General features: G+C 37.4%; 1 protein-coding gene across 1 annotated transcript in view; it reads right to left on the bottom strand.

The window, feature by feature from the left end:
* FAM135B (family with sequence similarity 135 member B) overlaps window positions 1-22,654 on the bottom strand; it is a gene marked incomplete at both ends in the record, with an annotated part of 120,339 nt that overhangs the window by 44,840 nt on the left and 52,845 nt on the right. The window contains 3 exons of the mRNA XM_079533365.1: window positions 7,028-7,201; window positions 9,295-9,365; window positions 14,975-15,114. Of these exons, the coding sequence (XP_079389491.1) occupies window positions 7,028-7,201; window positions 9,295-9,365; window positions 14,975-15,114 (385 nt within the window). The remainder of the gene's footprint in view (window positions 1-7,027; window positions 7,202-9,294; window positions 9,366-14,974; window positions 15,115-22,654) is intronic.

The raw sequence follows: 22,654 nt of genomic DNA, 5'->3' as shown, positions 1-22,654 counted from the left end.
GCTTTCAGATCAGGATCAGCACTCACTGTCAAATGATGCTTCCCACCTAGGTATCCCAAATTACCTCCTGCGAGGGGTAGCACAAAAAAATAATTTCCAACTATAAACTGAAAGAAACAAAGGCCACAGGGCAATAGCATTTACTCTGCCAAAACTTTCCAATTTGAGCATATACCCCTAACTCATTGCTTATCATGAGGCTATGTCGGTTCAGATCAGCCATAATTCATGCATCTCTACACTTTGTTCAGTTTTTAAGGATAGGCTAGAGTGTTGACTGCATTACAGAAACACAGGACAAATGAAAGAATCACAGAATCATAGAATCATTAAGGTTGGAAAGGATCTCTAAAATCATGTAGTCCAACCACCAACTCATCCCCATCATACTCGCTACATTTCTCAGTGTCACATCTACCATTTTCTTGAACATCTCCACCATCTGGGATGGTGACTCCACCACCTTCCTGGACAGCCTGTTCCAATGCCTCACCATTCTCTTAGAATAAATATTTCCTAATATGCAACATGAACCTTTCCTGGCACAACTTAAAGCCTCTCATCCTGTGACTGTTACGAGCAGGGAGAGGGCATTTATGCTAAGACAAAAGAGAGGAGTAGAAATACTTGTTATCACCCAAGTAATAGATGAGGTTCTGATGTGCAGGAAAACTCAGTAACTTGCAAAATAGAAAACAAATTTCAAGTAAAATCAGGAAAATCGAAAAATTTTAGGTTAATCACAAATTCCCACTTCCTCTCTAACTCTAAATTGCTGGTTTTTGTATATTCCACAGTAGTCATATGCTAGCAAAAAGAACGTTCCATGAGGGGGAGGATGGTATAGAAAGTCTTTGCATCTATCTGGCCTTGTTAATGTATATTAATTGATGCAATCCAACAAATTGCTAGCTTGCTGCTTCCGAGCAGCAGGAAGTCTATCCTTACATTTAAGATACAAATAAATAAATAAAATAAAGCAATTACAAAGAGCCAAAAGATAAATGGTGCGCTGAACAATTTCAGCTGTTATTGGATGGTGATGTCTGCTCTGGTCCGTTGGAAAGGCTCAAGAATCAGAAATAAAAAATGATTGCTGTGGTAACAGAGAGAAGCTTAAATAAATGTCGCCTACCCATGAAAAACTCATTTGAATATTAGCAAAGCTTTCAAAGGTTTTAAGGGAGAGAAAAGCACTTTTTATTGCTTTTTTATTTATTTATCTTTTGCTTTTACAGCTGAGAAGGGATTTTAATCTGCTGGTTTTATGGAAACTGACTTCACACAGCACTGTAAAACAGAAACCTTTTTTGGGAAACCTGCCAAAATGTCATCTGACTGCTGAGGCCAAGTTTAACTGGATGTCTTACAGATTGTTGAGGTTCCCCTAGTGCCTTCTGAAGCACGTAATCATAGAATCAAAGAATGACAGAATATTCTGAGTTGGAAGAGACCCACAAGATTATCCAGTCCAATTTCTGGCTCAGCACAGGACCACTCAAAAACCAAACCCTGTAACTAATAGCATTGTCCAAACACTCCTTGAACTCCATCAGCCCCACTGCCTGTTCTATGCCCAGCACCCTCGAATGAAGAACCTTTCCTTAACCCTACCAGATCCTCCCCTGACACAGCTCCATGTCATCATTTTGAGTCCCGTTGTTGTCACTAGAGAGCAGAGCTCAGTGCTGTCCCTCTGCTCCCCTCCCTTCCATCTTACAGAGGAAGATGTAACTGACATTTTTGGTCATTTGGAGGTTTAAACTGAAAAAAAAAAAGGGTTTTGCACCACCTAGAATGACATTTTGGGAAGAACTTTCTGACTTTGAGGTTATATTTAAGCAATTATTTCTGCAGTCATGGTTATTTTATACAACTTTGAGTCCATGCCTTTCTGATTTATACTTTTAGCCTGTACAGAATCTTATGGAAATAACTGCATACTGTAGTATGTGCTAGACTTTCTGTTCATTTTCAACCTGCTGTTGCAGAATTGAATGTGGCACCTTCTAGTTCTTGCACTGCACAACGTATTAAGTAGTCATTCCTTAGGTTTTATCTTTGGTGGACTATTATTTAATATATAAATGAGATAACAGTTCCCTAGCACAAGAAATAGATTGTTATTGATAAATATTAATTCAGATGTGTTATTGAAGTAATTCATTATAAATGCTTGAGGATATTTTAATAAAATAAAATATTCCTTCCTCCATTAAATTGATACAAAGTTAGGTGATATTTTTAAATTTTTCATTCAGATTTTTCAAGATGAAAACTTTTTTTCTTTGGTAAGCAAAATGTAAGTTCTTCACAAATTGTAGCTTTCATTACAATTGGGGAGAAATGAAAGCAGATTGGACTCTGAATCTTATTTGCAAAAAATGATCATGCATTATATGAAAAGGTAAAACTACAAAAATAGAAAGTAAAACAAAACAAATCAAACAACAACAACAAAAACCCTCACATTTCCAATTACAAGAAACGACAGTCTTGTGACTGTACCAGAATGAAAGTTCAGTAAGGGAACTTGCTTATGTTTTTTAGAAAATTAGGTGGATATTTACAGGTTGTGTTCCCCTGGACTCCCTCTTACACAAGGATTTTCACTAAGGTTATAATGAGTGATTGTAAAATGCTTTGAGCTTCTTGAGTAAGACTCTTAAGAATTATTAAAATAGCATTTCTAACAGAAGAAAAAATTCTCCCTAGATCCCAAACAGAGTCAGCGTGGAATCCAGATTGCAATCTGTAGTGATTCTGATTGCTGGAAAATACTGGTTAAGTTGCCCTGAACATAGGTTATCTTGCTATAAAATTTGAAATCAGACAAAGACAGATGGTAACAATTTTTAATGCTTGTTTGTTTGTTTTTAATTAGAGTTTGACTCATAAATAGTTTTTTCTTGTGTGATTTCTTGGTTTGTAGGTCAGGAGAACAGCATGTCGAAACAGAGGTTCACCATTGCAAATATAAAACAAATAGCAACAAATAAAAAGAAAATGCACAGAATAAACCAGTAATTATTCAAGAATTCTTAGAGAAAAAAAATGGAACAGCATTTTTTAAATAAACATTTTATGGAAGTAATATTTCTTTCCCACATAAATACTCAATTTTCTTTCTGCAGATTACATTATTTGCAAATGAGGGACAGGAAAAGTAAGTCATAACCTTTGCTACCCAGGATTAATTCTGTGGCAGTTTCAGACATAAGCTGCCCATAAGTAGGAGCCAGCTACACTCAGGATTGCAGGAAAATTGACCCAGCACCCAGATTCAAGGTGCACAGGAAGGTACAGATACAGTGTGTATTTCACACAGATATGTCACTGGTGCTGGTTTTGAGGAACTGGAAATGTCTGGGCAAAAAAGGATTTAGGTAAGATAAAATTACTGATTACTGAGGATGGCCAGGGCTGTCCTGATTCCTCAGTGCAGTAGAGCTGAGATGAATTAGGTCAGGACTGAAACCTTTAAATACCAATGTTCCTTTGATTCTACTTCTTATTCCTACAGCAGCAAGCTCGGGGCACTAAAATATCAGTGTACAGATCTTGCTTACAGCACTTACAGAATGTTGGCACTTGTTTCAGAGATTATTCACAAGCTGTATTTTTTCTAACAAACAGCATAGTATGCCAACTCCTCTTGAGAAGGAGTGGTCCAAAGGTCTTTGGAATTAACAAAGCATATAACCATGCTTCTTTCTATGTGTGTCCTAAAAGAGTTCAACTTAAGAAAGAAACTGAGCATGAAGCATGCCTAGGACTTATTAAACTGCACAACATAGAAATGCATGTACCCCATTGGGAAAAGAAGAAATATTTATTGAAGCCTGGGCTAAACTGGATCAGGGCACCTTATCTAACTACTGGTGCTGGGCTGCTAGCTGCCTGTTCTGCTTATAAACTGGACGAGTTGTGAAGCTAGTGAGAGGGAGATAAAGTCAACAATTGAGGCCAGAAATGAAACTGGTATGAATGAATGACTAAGCAGAAAATTGGAGTCCAAAACTGGACTTGTTCATCTTTCATCTTCAGCTGCCTTCCTGTAGGGAAGTTGAGTAGCTTGGGATCTGCAGCAGCAGAACTCCAGCCCAATGGTGCCTAGCAGAAGAGTTTAAGTTTAGGGTTGGAAAAGAGGAGGGAAGTAGTGTTTCAGATCAAGGCACCTCACATCTTTGTTCTTTGTTATTGCATTTCTGCCTGGAAGTCCAAAATTTTGGACACAGGTCAAAGTGGTCCAGCTTCCCCAACCACTTCTGGGGTGCATTTTAGAAAAGTCAGAGGTGCCTGAAGTGGGAATTTTTAGTCAAGCTATGGCTCTGTGCTCTGTAAGGACAAGTCAAAGTTTCCTTGCTCCTTCCCTGCTGCTCAGAACCCTCTCTGTAGCAGTGTTTCAGAGGGATTAGGCTGTCCAAGGAGCCACAAGAGGAACCGATTCAAGAATACGAGCATCCCATAATGCTCCTGGTCATCCCATCCAGCCTGACCTTGAATGCCTCCAGGGATAGGGTATTCACCACATAGCGGGGCAATCTGAGTTGACTGGAAACCTTCCTCATCACCTGATCCAGACTCCCATCTCAATTAGTAAATGCATAATACCATCATCAGGTGCCAACACCCCATTACAAACCTGAAGGTTATGCCTATGGGAAAAGCTGGGTCACAAATTTTCCATCCAGTGTCCTGCAAAGAATCATTGAATCCAGAACTTCACTTATTCTCATATCTATAAGAGATGAAGGCTTCGAAGTATCAAACCTAATAATAATATTTACTTGTATAAGAAATTATTAACCAGGATAAACATTGGTATAAAAATATTCATTTTCTAAAAATTAGATTTGATCTGCTTGAACTTTTTGTTGGTGAGCATTACTCAGCAGGGAAAGGCCAGAATCAATCCTACTGCTTTCTCTACTATGTAAATACAGGTACCTGGGAAGGATTTGTAGAAGAGTATCTAATTAGCCAACAGATCTAAGAAATATGAGAATCTGAGCCCATAGGTAGTATGTGAGTGGACAGCTATTTCAGGCAAAGTTGTTCTCCAGGATAACTTCAAAACAGAAGTAAATTTTAATTCCAAATAATACGTGAGGTTTTTTTTTCCAGGGTATGTCTAACAAGAATCCTTGTTGTCATAGATATAAAAGTACAAATACGTGTACAAATAAAGTATATATGTGTAAAATATTACGACAGAACAGTGTAAGGCAGTAAAATAAAACATAGTAAAATACAGCATTTATGTCTTTCCCAGGCAATATAACAATTTTATTTTTACTATAATGTGACAAAAAAGACATTCCAATCATTCAAGTTCTTTCTGTTGTACTGGAAATAAAAATGTGAATTTAAAATTAAAGCTTTTGTTCCAAGGTCTCAATAACAAGTGCTAAGCAAGTAAGCTTTGAGCTGGGAGAACAGAAAATAAGTTTTATTGGATTGGTTTTGTTTCAAAATATTTCACAGTGACATTTCTTTCATACTATTGACTTCACTCTGATTTATATGTAGAGAGTGCATGATATAAGAACTCTTTACACTTTGAATATTTATCAAGAATAAGAGAAATCCTCAGTACCACACTTTAAAGCAATTTTACTGGCTTAAGCAAATGAAACTCTATATTGTGCTGTCAAAACCTTCATTCCATTACATTAAGTAAAAACATTGTATATTTCATAAATATCCACAAAATTATATTCTAAAAGCTATAATAATCTGACTGTAGAACAGTTGCTTATTATGGGATTTATGCCTAATAGCTGTAACAACTCTCTGTAGTTCCATTCATTAGAGGATAACAAAGCACTGAAAACAGTAATTAAAGCCTGATAACTATGGCTCTTCCATTCTTTTGTATAGTAGAACAATGGATAAATTATCTGAACAAAATTATCCGGTTAGGAGTAGTCTGATACAATTGAATTCACTATTTTAAATATCTACATGTAACAGCTAGGAAATAACAGCAGTTACCTAAACCTCAGTGGAGGAAGAAAAGACAGATATGTTTGTCTGATGTGCTAATGCAACTCACAATGCTGTCACAGCTCAACCTTTTATAACCATAATTCATTGTATGCCACCAAGTACACATCGCACATTTACACAAATGAAGAAACAAGAAAAGACATATCAAGTCAAAACAGGAAATCTGAGGAAAAAATAGAGTCTAGAGGAGCATCTTTTTCTTTCTGACACAGTGGTCACTGCACAGTTTTTGACAAACTCAATAGACATTTGGCACACAGCAAGGCTCTGCTAGAATAAAAAAGTTGAACGGTGCTGAACACTGCATTTAGTTCCAAAACCCAAAGAGCGCTCTTCCTCTCAGCACTCTTATTTCCTGTGATGACCAGACTGGACAGAAGGTAAATTGCCTTAAAGACATTAGCTTCTCCTCACTCGCTCTAAAAGTAGAGGATATTGACCTCTAGTCCTATTTCATTTGAAGGAGTTCTGAACTATTTTCTTGTCATTATGAATCAGATAACACAAATCACACCGTGGCATCTAGTGTTACACTGCTGCACGATCAAATTAGATGATGCTGCAAAATAAAACTTCAATAGAAGGCTTATCACGTACTAATTCGTACATACCTCCTTCCAGCCCTTTTATGAATTATGCTAATGCTCAGAGGCCAGAGATGAGATTAGAAACCTACTGTCCTAAAGTGAAAAAATGTTAATGTTCTCAGGTGCTTTTCAACTAAAGAGAAAAGACAGACAAGGGGAAGAGAAATTTCACTAGTATTACAGGTGGAGAATAAAGAGATCAAGCGTCTGAAATTTCTGCAAACTCTGATAGTTTTTGGTCAGATCCTGAATGTCTTACCAAGGGAAGGAGCTTATGTCAGAGTCTAAAACTAATCCCCAATCTGTAGAAACCTAGCCCAGATCTAAAAAACTTGAAAATAAATTATAATCTCCACTCCTTCCATACAATAAGGAAATGTATTCAGAAGAGAGATCTCTCCTGTCAGAGACATTTCTAAGTCCCTTACCTGATCAGAGGCTGGTGTAATGCTACCAGTGACGCATGCACTGTGACGGATATCACTGACAGGTGGAAATAGTCAAACATGACAGGAACATGGTGGTGCAGGCCTCTCTGGGGGTGGAAGTGAAGACACAGCGTACGGCTGCTGATCATGGGGATGGCTGGAACATCTCTCAGCCTAGAAAAGAAGGCAGTTTACAAGGATTAGTGAAAGCTTGAGTTGTCACAGCCTATAACATGCGACAAGTAGCAGACTGGGAGGTGGCCTGAGCTGAATATTTATTACTTCCTGGTAAAATTCACAGCTTCAACAGGATTTACATAACTGATGAGTATTTCTTATATTATACTTCTACCTAGTATAATCACAAATGTAACAAATAGAAACATGATGTACTAAAAGAAATATATATGATGCAGATTCAGTTTCTCTTTGTGATTATCCTTGCTGTCCACCCATAAACCAGTTCTGGACTCATCAAGTGTTACTAAAAAGTAACAGGCAGGTAGAAAAGTGCTCAGCTTATTTGAATGCCCAAAGCCAGGACAGATCGCTAACTGTAATTTTTAATGTAACGATAATCTGTTTTTCCTCAGGCAGTCTGTGAGAGGTAGAAGCAGTCCTATGTCAGAGAGCAGGACATAGCCACAGAATCACAGAATCACGGAATTATAAGGTTTGGAAGGGATCTCTGGAGACCATAATCCATCTCATCTGCTGAAGCAGATTTCCTATAGCAGGTTACATGGGAAAGTATCCAGATAGATTTTGAATATTTCCAGAAAAGGAGAGTCCACAGCCTCTCTGGGCAGCCTGTTCCAGTGTTCTGTCATCCTCAAAGTAAAAAAGCTTTGCTCATGTCCGTACGGAACTTTATGCGTTCCAGTTTGTGCCCAATGCTTTTTGTTCTGAAGCTGAGCACCACTGAAGAGTCTGTCCCCATCCACTTGACTCCTGCCCCGTAGATATTTATAAGCATTGATAAGATCCTCCCTGAGACTTGGAGTATCTTTCTACATAGCTGATGTGAAAAACTTTTTGCAGGAGGTCAAACAAAGGAGTAAGCAAAGTAACCACAGAAAAACAATAGAGTTAGGATTGGGTTCTTCTATTTTCAGAAAATACAAGTTAAAATTTTCAAATAGATGTTGCTTATGACTATTCTAGAATAACTTTTCTGGTATGCAGTCAACACAGTATCAAAATCACTTATACAGCAGTAGAATGAAACATACTGGGATCATGCTAGCCCCATTCTCCTAAACTGCAATTCATTCCTAAAAAAAGTTTATTTTACAGCATTAAATACACTTCTGATACAAGAAAATTGCTTTCCAGAATTACATAAATTTATAATGAGTTAGTTAAGTATAGTGCATGGCTAGTCCCAAGAAATTCCAGTAAGATTTGCAAAATATCTTTCTATAAATATCATAACTTTTGTTTAAAGTATACCGGTAATTCATTCAGATGATAGCAGATATTAAACATATGCATTAAGCCACAAATTCCTCAGAACCTGAAAGTTTCATTTTCTTTTTATTCCTGGCTTTCATTTATGTTTGGTTTTCTTCCCTCCTAAACCCATCATCATTGCAGCTGATGATTGATGATCCCACCTGCCTGAGAGAATAAGGTCTCACTTCTTCTATCTTCAAGATAAAGGAAACATGTGACTTGAAACTTGTTAAGGTGTTTTATGGATATGAATGCAAACACATGAAACGCATTTGCTGCAGTAATCAGAAGCCCTTTCTGTCATTCAGCAAGGTTTAATAAGTTCTGGGATCACATCTACTGCTATGTCTCAGAAATGGATGCTATTTCCACTTCTTTAAGATTTTGGGAGGAAATCAAAGTCAAAACTCTCTCCTCCTAAAATATTGAGACCTCTTTGGCTTCTACACAATCAAAGCAATTAACATGTTCAGACATCCATCTTCAGTCACTTGGATGACTCCTGAGATAAATGCATTCCTCAACCTTAGCCCCTAAATGATGATATTTTCCTTTGACTTTAATAGCAAGAAGAAATAGACCAACATTTAACACACACTTAAAAATGAAAATGCTCTTCAGAAGAGGACTATGAGATACACTTTTCAAACACAGAGAGGAAAAATGGAAAGACTTCAACATTAAGGCAAATGAAAGACATACGCCCTTCTTTTCAATGGCCTTCATTCCAAAAGAACTCTCACTTCATTGAAGCCATTTTCCAAACTGAAGAAACGGTTGTATTACCAAGTAAGCTTTAAAACAGCACTTACTGTTGTTCACTATCAGTAAAATGCAGGTCCAACTTGAGCTGAAAATCTGCCTCACTCAATGCATCTTCCACCTGCAAAAGATAAAGGAAAGGCTACTTTCATAAATTGGGATCTATAACATTGAAGGCAAAAGTTTCCCTGACAAAATCAAAGGCAAAAATATTAAGCAACAGTAGCATCCCTTTGCCATGGCAGAACAGAAAAAATATAATAGCAGTCACTACTGAAGGAGTCAGGGAACCAGAGCAGTTGAAGGTGCTTTTGCCTGCTCATGGCAGTTCTGCCATGTCAAAAATGGTTTTCTTCTTGGTTGAAACATGGCCATGAAACCTTCTGGTTCTTTACTCTTTTGACTCAAATATTAATGGCTCAGACACTTATGACGATTTCTGGTCTCTTATAATTTTTCTTTTAGCTAATTTCTCATCAAGCTGATGCCATCCAGACTCCCAGCCCCTCTTCTCAGTGTTTGACAGATTGAGAAGGAAGTTTCTCACTGATTTGCACCTGAACCATATTCTTTGCAAAATACAAAGGAAAATACACTTCAGTTTAGATAGCTTACATTAGACAAGATGAATTCTACGTTTTCCATCAAGTTAGCACCTTAGCAGAATATACAAAAAATTCACCAAATACAGTGTCAGAGGAATCTAACCCAATTTGACTAGTAGGATTTGTATAGGAAATAAGATAAGTTTGGATACATTTTCCAAAGCTCAAACTCCTCCTGCAGTGTGCCTTTTCCTGTGGAAGCAAGAACAGTTATAGTCAAGGATTGATTGTACTTCATGAAAATAATTAAAGATGTAAAATATAGAGCCTTCTAATATGGTATTTCTCCTAGCATAATCACAGGCACTGAGATGTGAGAAGAAAATTCCAGCCTCTGTTCTCTAAAAATGTGCCTTCTCTTTTGTGTTTGTCTCAAAACATCTGGAAGTAAGTCTCCAGCAAAAAAAAAGGGTTTTTTTCCTTTTTAATGAGTTGTTGTCACCAAAATCACAGTTGCTGGCAGTTGCAAAAGAAATAATCATTATTGAAGTTACACTCTGAATTTAAACTAGGAATTAAAATCAATTACAGAGCATCAGACAAAGCAAACCTCATCTGCCCACAGAAGGGTTGAAATTTTGGGTTTTTGCCCAAGAACTACTGAACTCCTTCAGCTGTCACTGAATCTGTTTGAGTTTAAGAAATTGAACAGCTTCAGATATAGCAGGCTAGAAACATTTGCCTAGAACACCTTCAGGCAATGAGTAGGTATCTGAGAGACTTAGAGATATTCATTTCTGCGCAGGATCATGCATTAAGCTGCAACTGAGCAACTTTATTTTTAGTTCCACAACTATATTGAAATCAGATTGCTCAGCACAGTGCAAAACCCACATATAATCATATCACAGTACTCACTACAGAGATAACACATTTTCCTTTGTATATTGGAGGTTTAAATTATAAAGCTAGTGAAAATTGGGCTACGAATTTAAAATAATAGAAATCTTCAGGAGAAAATAACATTAAAATGCTTATGTATAGGTTGAATGTCTAAATCTCTTTTCTCCATGTACACACATTATCTACAAGCCAATCCAACTCTTAGACATGACAGTATAAAAGTTATACGATGAAAGTTACTGTATCACTTTAATTCTCCTGATTTTCTTGTGCTTTACTTATTTTCATGTATTAGAACCATAGCAGCATTAGGTCCTTTACAAGAGAAAAATTGAAATGTCTTTCCCATACAGAAGAGACACTATCATTTGTCAGTATGTAATAATATTGTCTTCAAAGGAAACAATCATTGTTTTTCTTAGTACTACTGGGACTGTTATGGTTATTTCCACATTTATCATCTACAGAATGCATAGTTGTCCAAAAGTTTGACATACCATCAGTTTTGTTGTTGTCTTTTTGTTTTCGTTTTTCTCTGAAGATTTAAGATTTTAAATGAGCATACTTAACAAATTAGCCTGAAAAAGTTCTCTGAAATATAATTCATGTTTGAGTGTCTAAGCCAAGGATTGGTGCTCCTAGATACACTGAGAAGGGTCTTTTGGTGTTTTTTGAAAAGTTGTGTTAATGATTAAAATTTCAACTGATGGAAGAGGAGATAGATAAATACCTTTGTGGAAATACAAAAATTTAAATTGTTCACATCAGTCTAATGTTGCCCAGTAGTTCCTTGTAACGCTCACTTGTATCTCATAGAAAGTTCTTCATTACTGGACTGACTGAGTCCAGTAATTCCCCTGGTACTCCAACCTTGGCCTAGCTTGTGAAAAAAAAACACAACATATTTGGCTGAGAGCACAAAATACTCCAGGAAACACTGTCCAGAATTCAGGCTCTTTTCTACCCTCTGACTCTCTCCTCACCAAAAGAATACATTCGTAAGGAAATGTATTTTATTAAATACTCTTTGGAATCTATTCAGTAAAAAGTTTTGTATATGAAAAACAGAAGCATTTCATGCAGTAAAGCGTATATGCAAACTAACATATTCATATTTCTCTTGAAGCAGTCTTGAATCAAATGCATCATTTCAAATTTGAATTTTATTTTTTTCAGGTTTATGGTTATTTCCTTGATTTATTTCCTAAGAGCAACTCTATAAATGAAGTTTCCACAACTGTTGTGATGTACTTTCATAATATTTAACAGTTTATCCAGGATGTCAGTCTGAATGATCTGGCTGTCTCATCTCACTTACATTTCTGGAAAGTACAAATTCTACAAGTACTGTTATGTTCCAGCATGCCTCATTCTTTCTTCCATCAGCTACTAAATTGTTCTCCAACTGAGCCAGCAAGCAAGGAGGCAAGTTACTTGTTCTACAGCTTGATAAAAAAAGGCAGAGCTCCTTCTTTAGCAAGATTGAAAGAAAGTTAAGCTTCTCTGTAACAACAAAGTCTGCAAAATTGTTTCAAATTCAAAGAGTACTGCATTCTGGGATGACATAGATAAAGGCATTCAATACAGTTTTACAGCACCATTTAAATGGTGAAAGTACGTTTAAGAGTCAGTTCTAGATGGATAATTGAGGTTTCTTCCATATAACATCAGACAAAAATTTGAGTATTCATCTGGGCTGTGCAGAAATAAAACAGTAGCAAATAATCTAATCTTAACATGCACATGGCTATTTTCTATTTTCCTGTCTTTTTTTTTTTTTTGTCTTTTTTTTTTTTTTTTTTTTTTTAATTGAGCCTATCTCATCAACAGAACTACTCTAGCACCATGAGAAGAAGGCATACTGCTTCCTTGATGTAATATTCGATAGCATCAGCTCTGGCAGCAGAAATGACTTGGAGCATATAAACTCAATACCCCCATTTTGCAGCCTAACTATCTTGTATATTTACCGTATCGTTGACTTAGACAAAAAAGCAGCAAACAAATGCTTCACCCTCAATCAAAAATAAATACCACAGCAGTAAACAGATTTAAATACAGCTGGCATCTATTGTGTATTAAATAAATTAAGTAATAAATAGAATGCACTGACCTATATGTAGTTCCACAAAGCTACATTGCAAGAATTGCATCAGACATATCATATTGACAGACATGCAACACTATGCAATACTGTCTCTCAGCAGTAGTTGCAAATATAATAGAATCATAGAATCAAAGAATCACCAACAGGAGTCTTCTGAGCATGGTGCCCTGTTAAGCAGCACTCTTTGCTTCCTCCCGTATTTATACTGAATTTTTACAATCCTGGAGGATTAAATAACACAGCATAAATCCGAGGCCTAGGAACATTAAGAAGTGAATTTTGCTAACCACCTAAGGCAGAAAGTTTTACAAACCTTTACTTTTTTGCATTTGATTCTTTAGACTATCTTCAGCAGCTCATTTGGGGCCAAGAAACCTGTTAATCATCATATTCTACACACTCAAAAAGTCAAAACAGCCATCATACAGAGATAAGGAACTTTTCTCTTTATAAAATCTCTCTGTGCAAACACAGAATTGGGCAGTTATCTTTTTCCCAAGGAGCCTCCTCTATAAAGGTGAGCGTGATGAACATGGGACAGAAGATTCAGGATGAGTTTTAACTGTGAGGAATCTAGTGGGATTATTTCTTCAATTTTGTGAGGTGCACAGCTCTTCTGAATATTAATGCAAACATCATCAAAAATCATTGCTGCTTAACAGAGTGGAAACTGCTGTAATTTGAGGGGTGGGATGCTTAATCAGAGATGTTCCACTGTGGAAGTATAAAATTAACATTCATTTTAAAATGTTGGAACATTTGTCAAACAAACATTAATACATTTAATATTTTTTTCTTGCAAGCATTCAAACAACAATTCAAGGGGGCAATAAATTGATCACAACTTACGATGAAATAAAAAAAAGGGAGAAGGAAATGGAATATGAGAAATAAGTTTAAATTAGTTTCTTTACCCATTTTAATTTAGATCTCTATATAATCCAAGTACATATGGGTTGGAATGAGTGCAAATAGAAATTTTAAATATCTTTATGTTCAAAGTTACACAATAAAGGTCCATTGAGCATCTCTGGCCCAATACACAGCACACGATTCATGCTGGCTGTTCAACTAATGGGACTATTCAACTGTTTTTGACAGCAAGCTGATCTGACAAAAAATAACTGATGTAGTTCTTCTCATTATCACTGACAGAAGATCCTCATGCCATATACTCTGTACCAGTCGTGCAGGCAAAACACAGAAATGGCACATTGGCCACAATCAGTTGTCATGCTCGAATGAATCTTTCTCCTGCTTCTGTGTAAAATTCTGGAAAAATTGTACTCTAACATTATTCCTGTCTTGTAACTCTAAGATACAGGGAAAAACACTGGGAGACATTGGTTTCTGATCAATAAGAGGAAGTCAGATATCCCTCACAGGATGAGTGCTTCAGATCATGTACTTCATTTGTGTGGGTGCTTGGCTTGAGGGAGTTGTCACAACAGGAAGGCAATAGGGACAGTAAGCTGTAACAACATACATTCCTGCTGTCTGGAGCAGTGATAACAAAAGCTAAGAGAACTTTGATGGAAAGGGATTGGGCAACTTGGTCACAATATTGTGGCTGCTGGGCATAAGAACAGTCACAAGGGAAAAGTAATAGTAATAGTAAAATAGTAAAATAATAGTAAATAGTAAAAAGGTAATAGTAATATATGATAAGGGGAGAAGCAAGATGCAGAAGACTTTGTCAGGTGAGATTGATCTATGCAGATGTAGAATAGGTGATCTAGTGCACAAATGACAAATTATAGTAGACACACTTGAGTTTGAGTTTCTGATTCACTGACACACTGCAGGATATCAACACATTATTCCACTAGAAAGCCATGGTGTAGACTATATTTGATAATAGGCACAGAGCCCAGGTTCTAACTGTCCTAATATAGATGTTAACAGTGTAGGCACTTGCATCTAAACAAATTATTCCAAGCACCTTCATCAGCATATATATATATATATATATGTATATATATGATGAGTACCGGATCTCCTAATGCAGATGCTGACAGTAGGTCAGGTAACTCATGTACTCACCTCTATTACTTATACTGATGAGACCTGTGACAGCATATAGATCAGTGGAGGCATTTATGTGATGGACACTTAAAGTCAGGTATGAGGAATCCCAACCCTCCTGTTTTTTATGGACATCCCAAGACAACTCACCCTTTCGCCATCCAGAAGCAGATGTACTCTGAAGTTCATTGATTCATTAAGAATGATCTCTTCGTTCCTGTACAAAATCTGAAATATTCTGCTGTAAACGTTGTTTTCATGCACACAGGCAGAGCAAAGGCTGGAATCACCTGCACAAAACACAGACAGACTGCTGGTATGATTTCTGTAGGGAGACTATTTTCTCTCTTATGCTTTCACTTCATGATTATTTAGGCCAGTTTTATTATAACTCATAATTAAACACTTGCATTCTCAATAATTAATGTTAATGGAGCAGGTTGTTGCAGGTTTCCAATCACAGTATTAAAAGAAACAAATGTTAAACACAACCAGGCAGGTTGGATTTCAAAGTGAGAACAGCTAAACCTGTGTCAGCATTTACCCCAACTTTATTTCTAATGAAACCTAAAGCGTCTTATGTTCCCCAGGGAATCTTCAGAAGCATGAGCTATGGGTGCTCACCTGAAATACTTCAATTTTTGTCTACAGTGAGCATATTTCAGAAAAGGGAACTTCCTTGCTACCTGTGGTGCTTCTAGAAGTCACTATCCGGGAGGGAAAACAACAGCTAATAGCACATTTCAAATGAGGAAGCCCAAAGTGCAGAGGCATCTTGGTTGAAATTATAGAAAAAGAATAGAAGTACATTTCATTTAACTTGATGAAAGTCCTGTGAAATCCCACAGGCCATTGGCCCACGTGAGAGATTCCAAGTTGGCCCACACAAAACAGACTGAATGAAGGAATTCAAGAACCACAAGCCTAAGCTTCTTCCCATTGTTTTCAGACAGTCAAAGTTTTCATCTGTTTGTGCTGTTATGTCACATGAGAACAAATAAGTTTCACAGATACACAGGTAGAATTAACCCCTCCTAACTTTGAATTCCTCCACTGTATGCAGTTTTTTCTGGCTACAGAAGAACCTGTGGGTTTTAAGATACTATGACTACACAGGAACCCATGGGTTTTCAGACACTGGGCATACGACAAAAAAGGATGAAAGATTTTATAATGAAAAGAATTCTAATTTTCACCTGAATTCCACTGTTTCTTAATTCTTCTTTCACTGACAAGAACAGAGCATGACTTGCTTAGCTTTCAAAATTACACTGAAGGCAACAACGTTTGCCTTGATGAGTTCATCCACAGGAGTCTGTGATATTTGTGTGCTTACCTAATGAGCAGCTTAGCACCAGAGTGAGGTTCTTTCCACTTCGGTCTTGGCAGTTAACTTGAATAACTTGTTAATGCTACTTCCATTGACACTGAGCAACAACTTGCAAAATTTACTTTCAGTCACTTCCATCATTTTACAGCTTTCAGCTCAGGATGAGCCTGAAATTTAATTCTTTAGTGAGTGGTAATTTGTAACTCTACTGATGAGATGTGTTTAAAAAAGGTGTACCAGAATCAGTACCTCAGAGAGAGACAGATCTTGTCAGGAAGCCAGCAAGCACACGCTTTTTAAAAAGAATGACAGTATCTCAGAAAAGTAACTTTTGGACATTTGGATCTGCAGAGCCTATTGTTTTGAGCCTATGATCTGGGGTAGGAAAAAAATCCAGGTCAGAGTCTTAGGGACCGCTGGTTTGTCAGGAGTTTCAAATCAGGGCTGGTCAATTCTGCTTTGCTAAAGCTACTGCTTTGTTTCACGTGCATATTTGCAATCAGAAGATACATAATTTGCAATCAGAAGATACTGAGTTGATACTGACAAAGGACTAAAAATTTCCAAGGGTAAGGTATGTTTAAGGTGAAAAAAATAGAAAAGAAGGGCTAAGAAAGAAAGAAAGAAAGAAAGAGAGAAAGAAAGAAAGAAAGAAAGAAAGAAAGAAAGAAAGAAAGAAAGAAAGAAAGAAAGAAAGAAAAAAAGAAAGAAAGAAAAAAAGAAAGAAAAAAAGAAAGAAAAAAAGAAAGAAAAAAAGGAAGAAAAGAAAAGAAAGGATGAACGAACGAACTAAATGTCACAATAGATAAGTGAATGGAGCCTTGACATTATAATCAATTGTAATCATTAGGTTTTGTGATGCTTGTCTGATGGAACGGGAACACTGCAGACAAAGAAGTACCTTCTCTAAATAAATAAATAAATAAATAAATAAGTCAATGAAAAGGGTCAGTGGGAAAGAGTTCATTAAAAAGCAGTAAGACTTCTGCTAATCAATTATCAGGACCACGGGGATGTCAACACAAACTACACTGAAATCATTTTCCTATTAACGACTTTCACCAAGAACACCCGTGTGACAAAGTGTTTCACCTTGCTATTGCCTTCCCATCACATAGCCTTCCAAGTACTTCTGATAAAGTCCAAGCAGCCTAGAGAAATACACATTTATTTCCTGATGTTACACCCATTAGGCTAGAACATTTCAGCCTGATTAGCCCTTCAAAGCATGCAGTCGTATTTATTTTAATTTAAACCTCATCATATTAGAGACACTGCAAAAATCATATTAGGGTTATAATGCATTCTTATTCCTATCTGGCAGACAAAGGGAGCTTTATGTTATTTGATTTGGATATTGATATACCGCTACTCTTCTAAGATGGAAAGTTTAATGTCATTTACTTTTCAAATGCACTTCTGCACAGACCATTGCTAGTGTGTAACTGCTTTAGGAGCCAGATTTGCAAGGTGGCATAAAGAGACATTTCTCTTGCTGGAAAGGTCAAAATCAAACACATGCAGATAAAATACAGTGCCAAAAATTGCTTAGTTTAAGAACAGATCTATGTGGGTCACTCCAAAAGTAACGCCTTCAATTTATTTCCATGGAAACTCCTACATATAAAAAGAGAATTACACTGTTTGATAGAGGAAATTCTCTGCTACAAAACATGATTTTTTCATCAGTCACCACCATTCTATCCAACTCTCTATTTTCACCAGCAATGAATGAGAGCCGACATGCTGTGCTTGCAAAAATCTGCATTTAGTGAAGGTGACCTATTGTCATCACTGCTGAAACACACTACCCACCACCTCACTGTGCTCACATATAGCTTTTGGTCTTTAACATTCAGCAAGCATTAATGCATGGCAGTGTATACCTGGCTGCATGACCATACTAAAGCTTTTTTCACTCAAAAGAAGTGGTTCCAAGCCAGACAGACGTATCCGTAGCCTATTCCACAAAAACATCACCATCATCCCAGTAACTTTTGCAAAGTAACTTTTGCAGATTTCTCCTTGTTCTTGGGAAGCTTTCTGACAGTTACGTTGTCCTAAATGCACAAACTTGTCAGCTAACAGACACAGTAGCAAGAAGGCTGGCATTTGCCATGGCTGACATCCATCAGAGACCTGATAGTCCAACCTTTGTTGGACTAGATGACCCTTCAAACTCAAGCTACTCTACTATAATCCTATGATTATGGTTGCTAGAAGAAGACATAGGAGAGGAGAGCCACGAAGATGATCAGGGGACTGGAACACTCCCCTATGAAGACAGGCTGAGGGAGCTGGGCTTGTTCATTCTGGAGAAAAGAAGGGTGCGGGGTGACCTCATTGCAGCCTTTCAGTACCTAAAGGGAGCCTACAAACAGGAGGAGAATCAACTCTTTGAAAGAGTTGATAACTGCAGGACAGGGGGAAATAGTTTTAAGTTGAGGGAGGGAAGATTTAGGTTAGACGTCAAGGGAAAATTCTTTGCTATGAGAGTGGTGAGGCGCTGGAACAGGCTGCCCAGAGAGGTTGTGGATGCCCCATCCCTGGAAGTGTTCAAGGCCAGGTTGGATGGGGCCCTGGGCAGTCTGGTCTAGTATTAAATGGGGAGGTTGGTGGCCCTGCATGTGACAGGGGGGCTGGAGCTTCATGATCCTTGAGGTCCCTTCTAACCCTAGCCATTCTGTGATTCTGTGATTCTGTGATTCTGTGATTCTGTGACAGAGCAGATATACACCTGTGCACATACATCTCCCTCCATCCTCCAGGACAAAGCATAAGGTGGTGAGAGAGAACCTTGAAACTCTCCCAAACCCCTTTCTAGCAAAACCTCACCTACCCATACAGCTTTGAGTTATGTCTGCACTGCTCACAGGCCACATGCACTCCAAGAAAAACACATGTGGTATATGGAAACTGCTGGAGGCTCTGAATCCCTGGTGAGAGCTTGAGTTAAGACTATACTGACCTTCGTTTAGCTCTTTATTCCACAATTTCAAATATCTAGGTTCTGGTAAATTCAACAAGGAAAGACTAATCTTGCAGTAATTACTGCACAAATGCACCTCCTGACACAAAAATTCACTGAGCAAAAGCTAATTATGCTATGTCCCTTAAACCAACAGGAATCTTGTTTCCCATGTCCTTTTCCTAAATGGCTTTTTCTTTACTGCTTCTCTTCTTTGGATGAAATTAGCCTTCAAAATATCGCAAAGTGAAATAGCTAAGTAACAAATTCAGGTTTTATCTTCAGCCAAACTTAGTGAGAATAGAAACTACACTGTTCTGAGGACCATCACTAGGAGCAAGGAATTTGAATAGGGAGCTGTCTGTGGCAGACATGAAAAAGCTCCTACAAAATAAGCTTTCCATAATATCTCAGAGTATATAGAGATGAGCTGGATGGAAGAGTAGGATTTAATAAGTTAGTAAGTTAGCAATGGATAAGCAAATCTGTTTAACATCCTCAAGAAAGAGCACCAGGATCTGAAGAACATCTGAAGATAGTGTTCAAATTGGACAGGTCCTTTGACCTTTCTAAGACCCTAGTACACAAAGCAGATAGAATATATCTCCTCTCAGATTTCACTGGCCAGTTATTCCTACTGTCCTCTCCAGCTTCATCAGTTTCTTCTTTTTCAACTCTGAGCCTTTTTAACCCCCTACTTCTACTACTTTGGCTCTCGTTATGCCTCAGTTATCTCCTTTCTTACCTTCAAATATTCTGTACTCTAATCACTGTGTACTCACTCTTTTTTTATTATTATTTTTTTTATTTTTTTTTTAATGTCTATGAAAATGGCTTGAGAAGGTTCAGTAATATTTCACCTTGGCAAATTCAATTGATAATGACACTTGCATATCTCAACCTCTGATTTCTGTCAAGGAGAGACTCTGAACTGGCAATATCTTGTTGTAGTGGAGACTTGATGATGAATGAATCCTCAGAGCCATTGAAATCATGGGGATCCTTGCTGTTTGCTAGCAATAGGATTGGATAGTTTTTAAGGTCTGTGCAATCTGCTTGGCATATAAGTCATTAGGATGCTCCAATCTCATCAGCTAAATTATTTCCATAATTGCATTTTCAATTTTGCTTCCTCCTGCTATCTGTAACTGCTGAAGGAAACTGGAATAAATGTTAAGCAACAGTCCTTTTCAAGGACAGTAGGCATCCCTGCCTGAGACCCAGACTTGCCTGGGAGCCTTAGTATAAGGAGACCTTTGAGAAATGATGGAGCTGTGTTTCTTTGTATTTCATCAAGACTTACAAACACACAACTATCTAACACAGTCCCTAACCCAAATTTTCACATTAGATGATAAAATAGCCATGGGTGAAAGGCAATATATTTTAGAGAATTTCTAAAGAAAAATCAACCGTTAGAAAGGAAGAGGTACTTGGCTGTAGAGCTACAGAGACCATGCACAAGTAGAATGGATATCACTACATTGCTTTGCTTTACTTTCTGGTCCCGCTGGGGGACCAGAGGAATGAAGAAAGCCTTGGTATTAGATCCTTTTCCCACATACAATTTTTCTATTAATCTTGTAGAACATGTCAGCTGTAGCTTTACTGAAAACTACAGAGGGAAAATACCATACTTATAAATTTATATTACCTCCACTTTTAGAACACTTCATCCTGGGGTTGGAAGAAGAATGATCAGAAAGTGGACTCACCCTGACCTTTATTCTCACCTTTATTCACTAGCCCAGAGAAGCAAGACAAATCAGTAATTTTTCAAAATAAGGAAGTAGGAAATGTGATGACTAGGTCCCAGCACTCTGCTGCTGGAGAAATTACATCACTTTCTATCCCCTAAGCAGGACAGAAAACAAAGTCATATTTGTTATTCTAAATATAAAATCACAGCTCCAGGGAATATCAATATGACAGCCCTTTTGAAAGACAACTTCAGGTTTACATCCTGCCTTCTCCAGAATTCTGCCTTTGCTCTTTATTGAGTTTTGTGTGTGAGGTCTAAAAAGGAACAGGAAGTGATTACAGCGTCAGAAAAAAATCCATATGGAAAAGTAATATAACTTCAAAACTATCCTCCTTAATGCCTTTACATCCATAGCAGTGGAAACAAGGTAATTACTAGAAAAATCCTGAATCTTTCTTGCCATCTGAGGAAAGTATTATTACACTACTGCTCAAATAAATGGAAATTTAGAGTTCTGCTAAGCTCTGATTTAATGAAAGATATACTCTTCAATAACACAGGTAAACCAAGCTGCTGTAGTTGTAAACAGAGCTTTACCACAAACATTTCATTATGAATAACAGCACACACTGAAGCGTTTATATCTCAGATTAATTCAGACTCAAGAAACATATCATAGTCTATATGTTTGGGTTCCCACACAAGCAAATGTCACATTCCTTCAAATGCAGTTTCATTCTCCCGGTCGCTCGTGCACAGATAGATGAAGGGCACTGCAACACACTCACTTGAGAAAGAGCTCTGAGCATTTCAATACCTTTCTACCCACAGGCCTTATGTTACTACCTACGCAGCCAAGCTGTGTCACCGGTTCCTGTGATCTTTCCTAATCTTCTTGAGTAGAAAGTCATCTGCTGGAGCATCACAGAAGAAGGCAGTGTAAAATTAGCTTGCTGCCCTTGCTCTGAAGCAAATTAGAAACAGTCATAGTCTTCTCCCACAGCTCAATGGTGAGGATGGGTCACTGAGTGGTACACATAGCAATGTCATTAAAATCTCAGCCTGGACTACCTGTATCCCACCTGTGTGTAATCTGAATCATTTCTATGGCATGTATCTTCCCAGTTAGTACTGTCATAAACATAACCCCAATATGTCTAGTGGTTGACTACATTTTCCTGTCCAGACACACTGTCCTTCTGATATTTGGCATACAAAATTCCCACTAATATCTCTAATATCAAAAGAGAGATGTTTCTTGTTTAGAGTTCCTACAAAATACTTGTGCATTTACTAAGTTCCTGTGTCATCTAATTTCTTCTACTGTTGCCAAATTTCTTAAACACTTGTAGGCCATGTTAATTTTTCTATTTTAGTGAAATTTAAGATGTGGACATTCCTTGAATGAACAGTATGCTATCTTGCCAGAGCCTATGCTCTTCACTGTAAAATAGAACCAAAGATCAGAAAGCCTCGTGCAAATAGCAGTGTTTATCTAACTTGCTTTTTTCCCTTTACCATCTGTTGGAACCATATGTCTTCTTAAATAAGAGATAATTATAGGTCTCTACCACAACTAATCAAATAGTGCAAACTGTGGTAAACTTCAGCTGGAAATTCCATTTATTCTATATGAAAATTCTTCCTAAAACAGACATTGAGGTAGTGATCTTACTGTTTCTTTACTCTTGGTATACTGTAGTTGTAGCTGAGACACAAGTTTGTGTTAAGGTATGGGATAAATTCAGAACAATAAGCATCAAAGAAGAGTTCACACAAAGTACATTAGCAAGAGAGACCTTGGGACTGAAAGTGACTGTCTAATGAATA

Source organism: Tetrao urogallus (assembly GCF_951394365.1).
Source record: "Tetrao urogallus genome assembly, chromosome: 3".
In the NCBI taxonomy this organism is placed as follows: Eukaryota; Metazoa; Chordata; class Aves; order Galliformes; family Phasianidae; genus Tetrao; species Tetrao urogallus.
The sequence above is the reverse complement of the archived record's forward strand: the minus strand, read 5'-3'. Positions and strand labels throughout refer to the sequence as shown.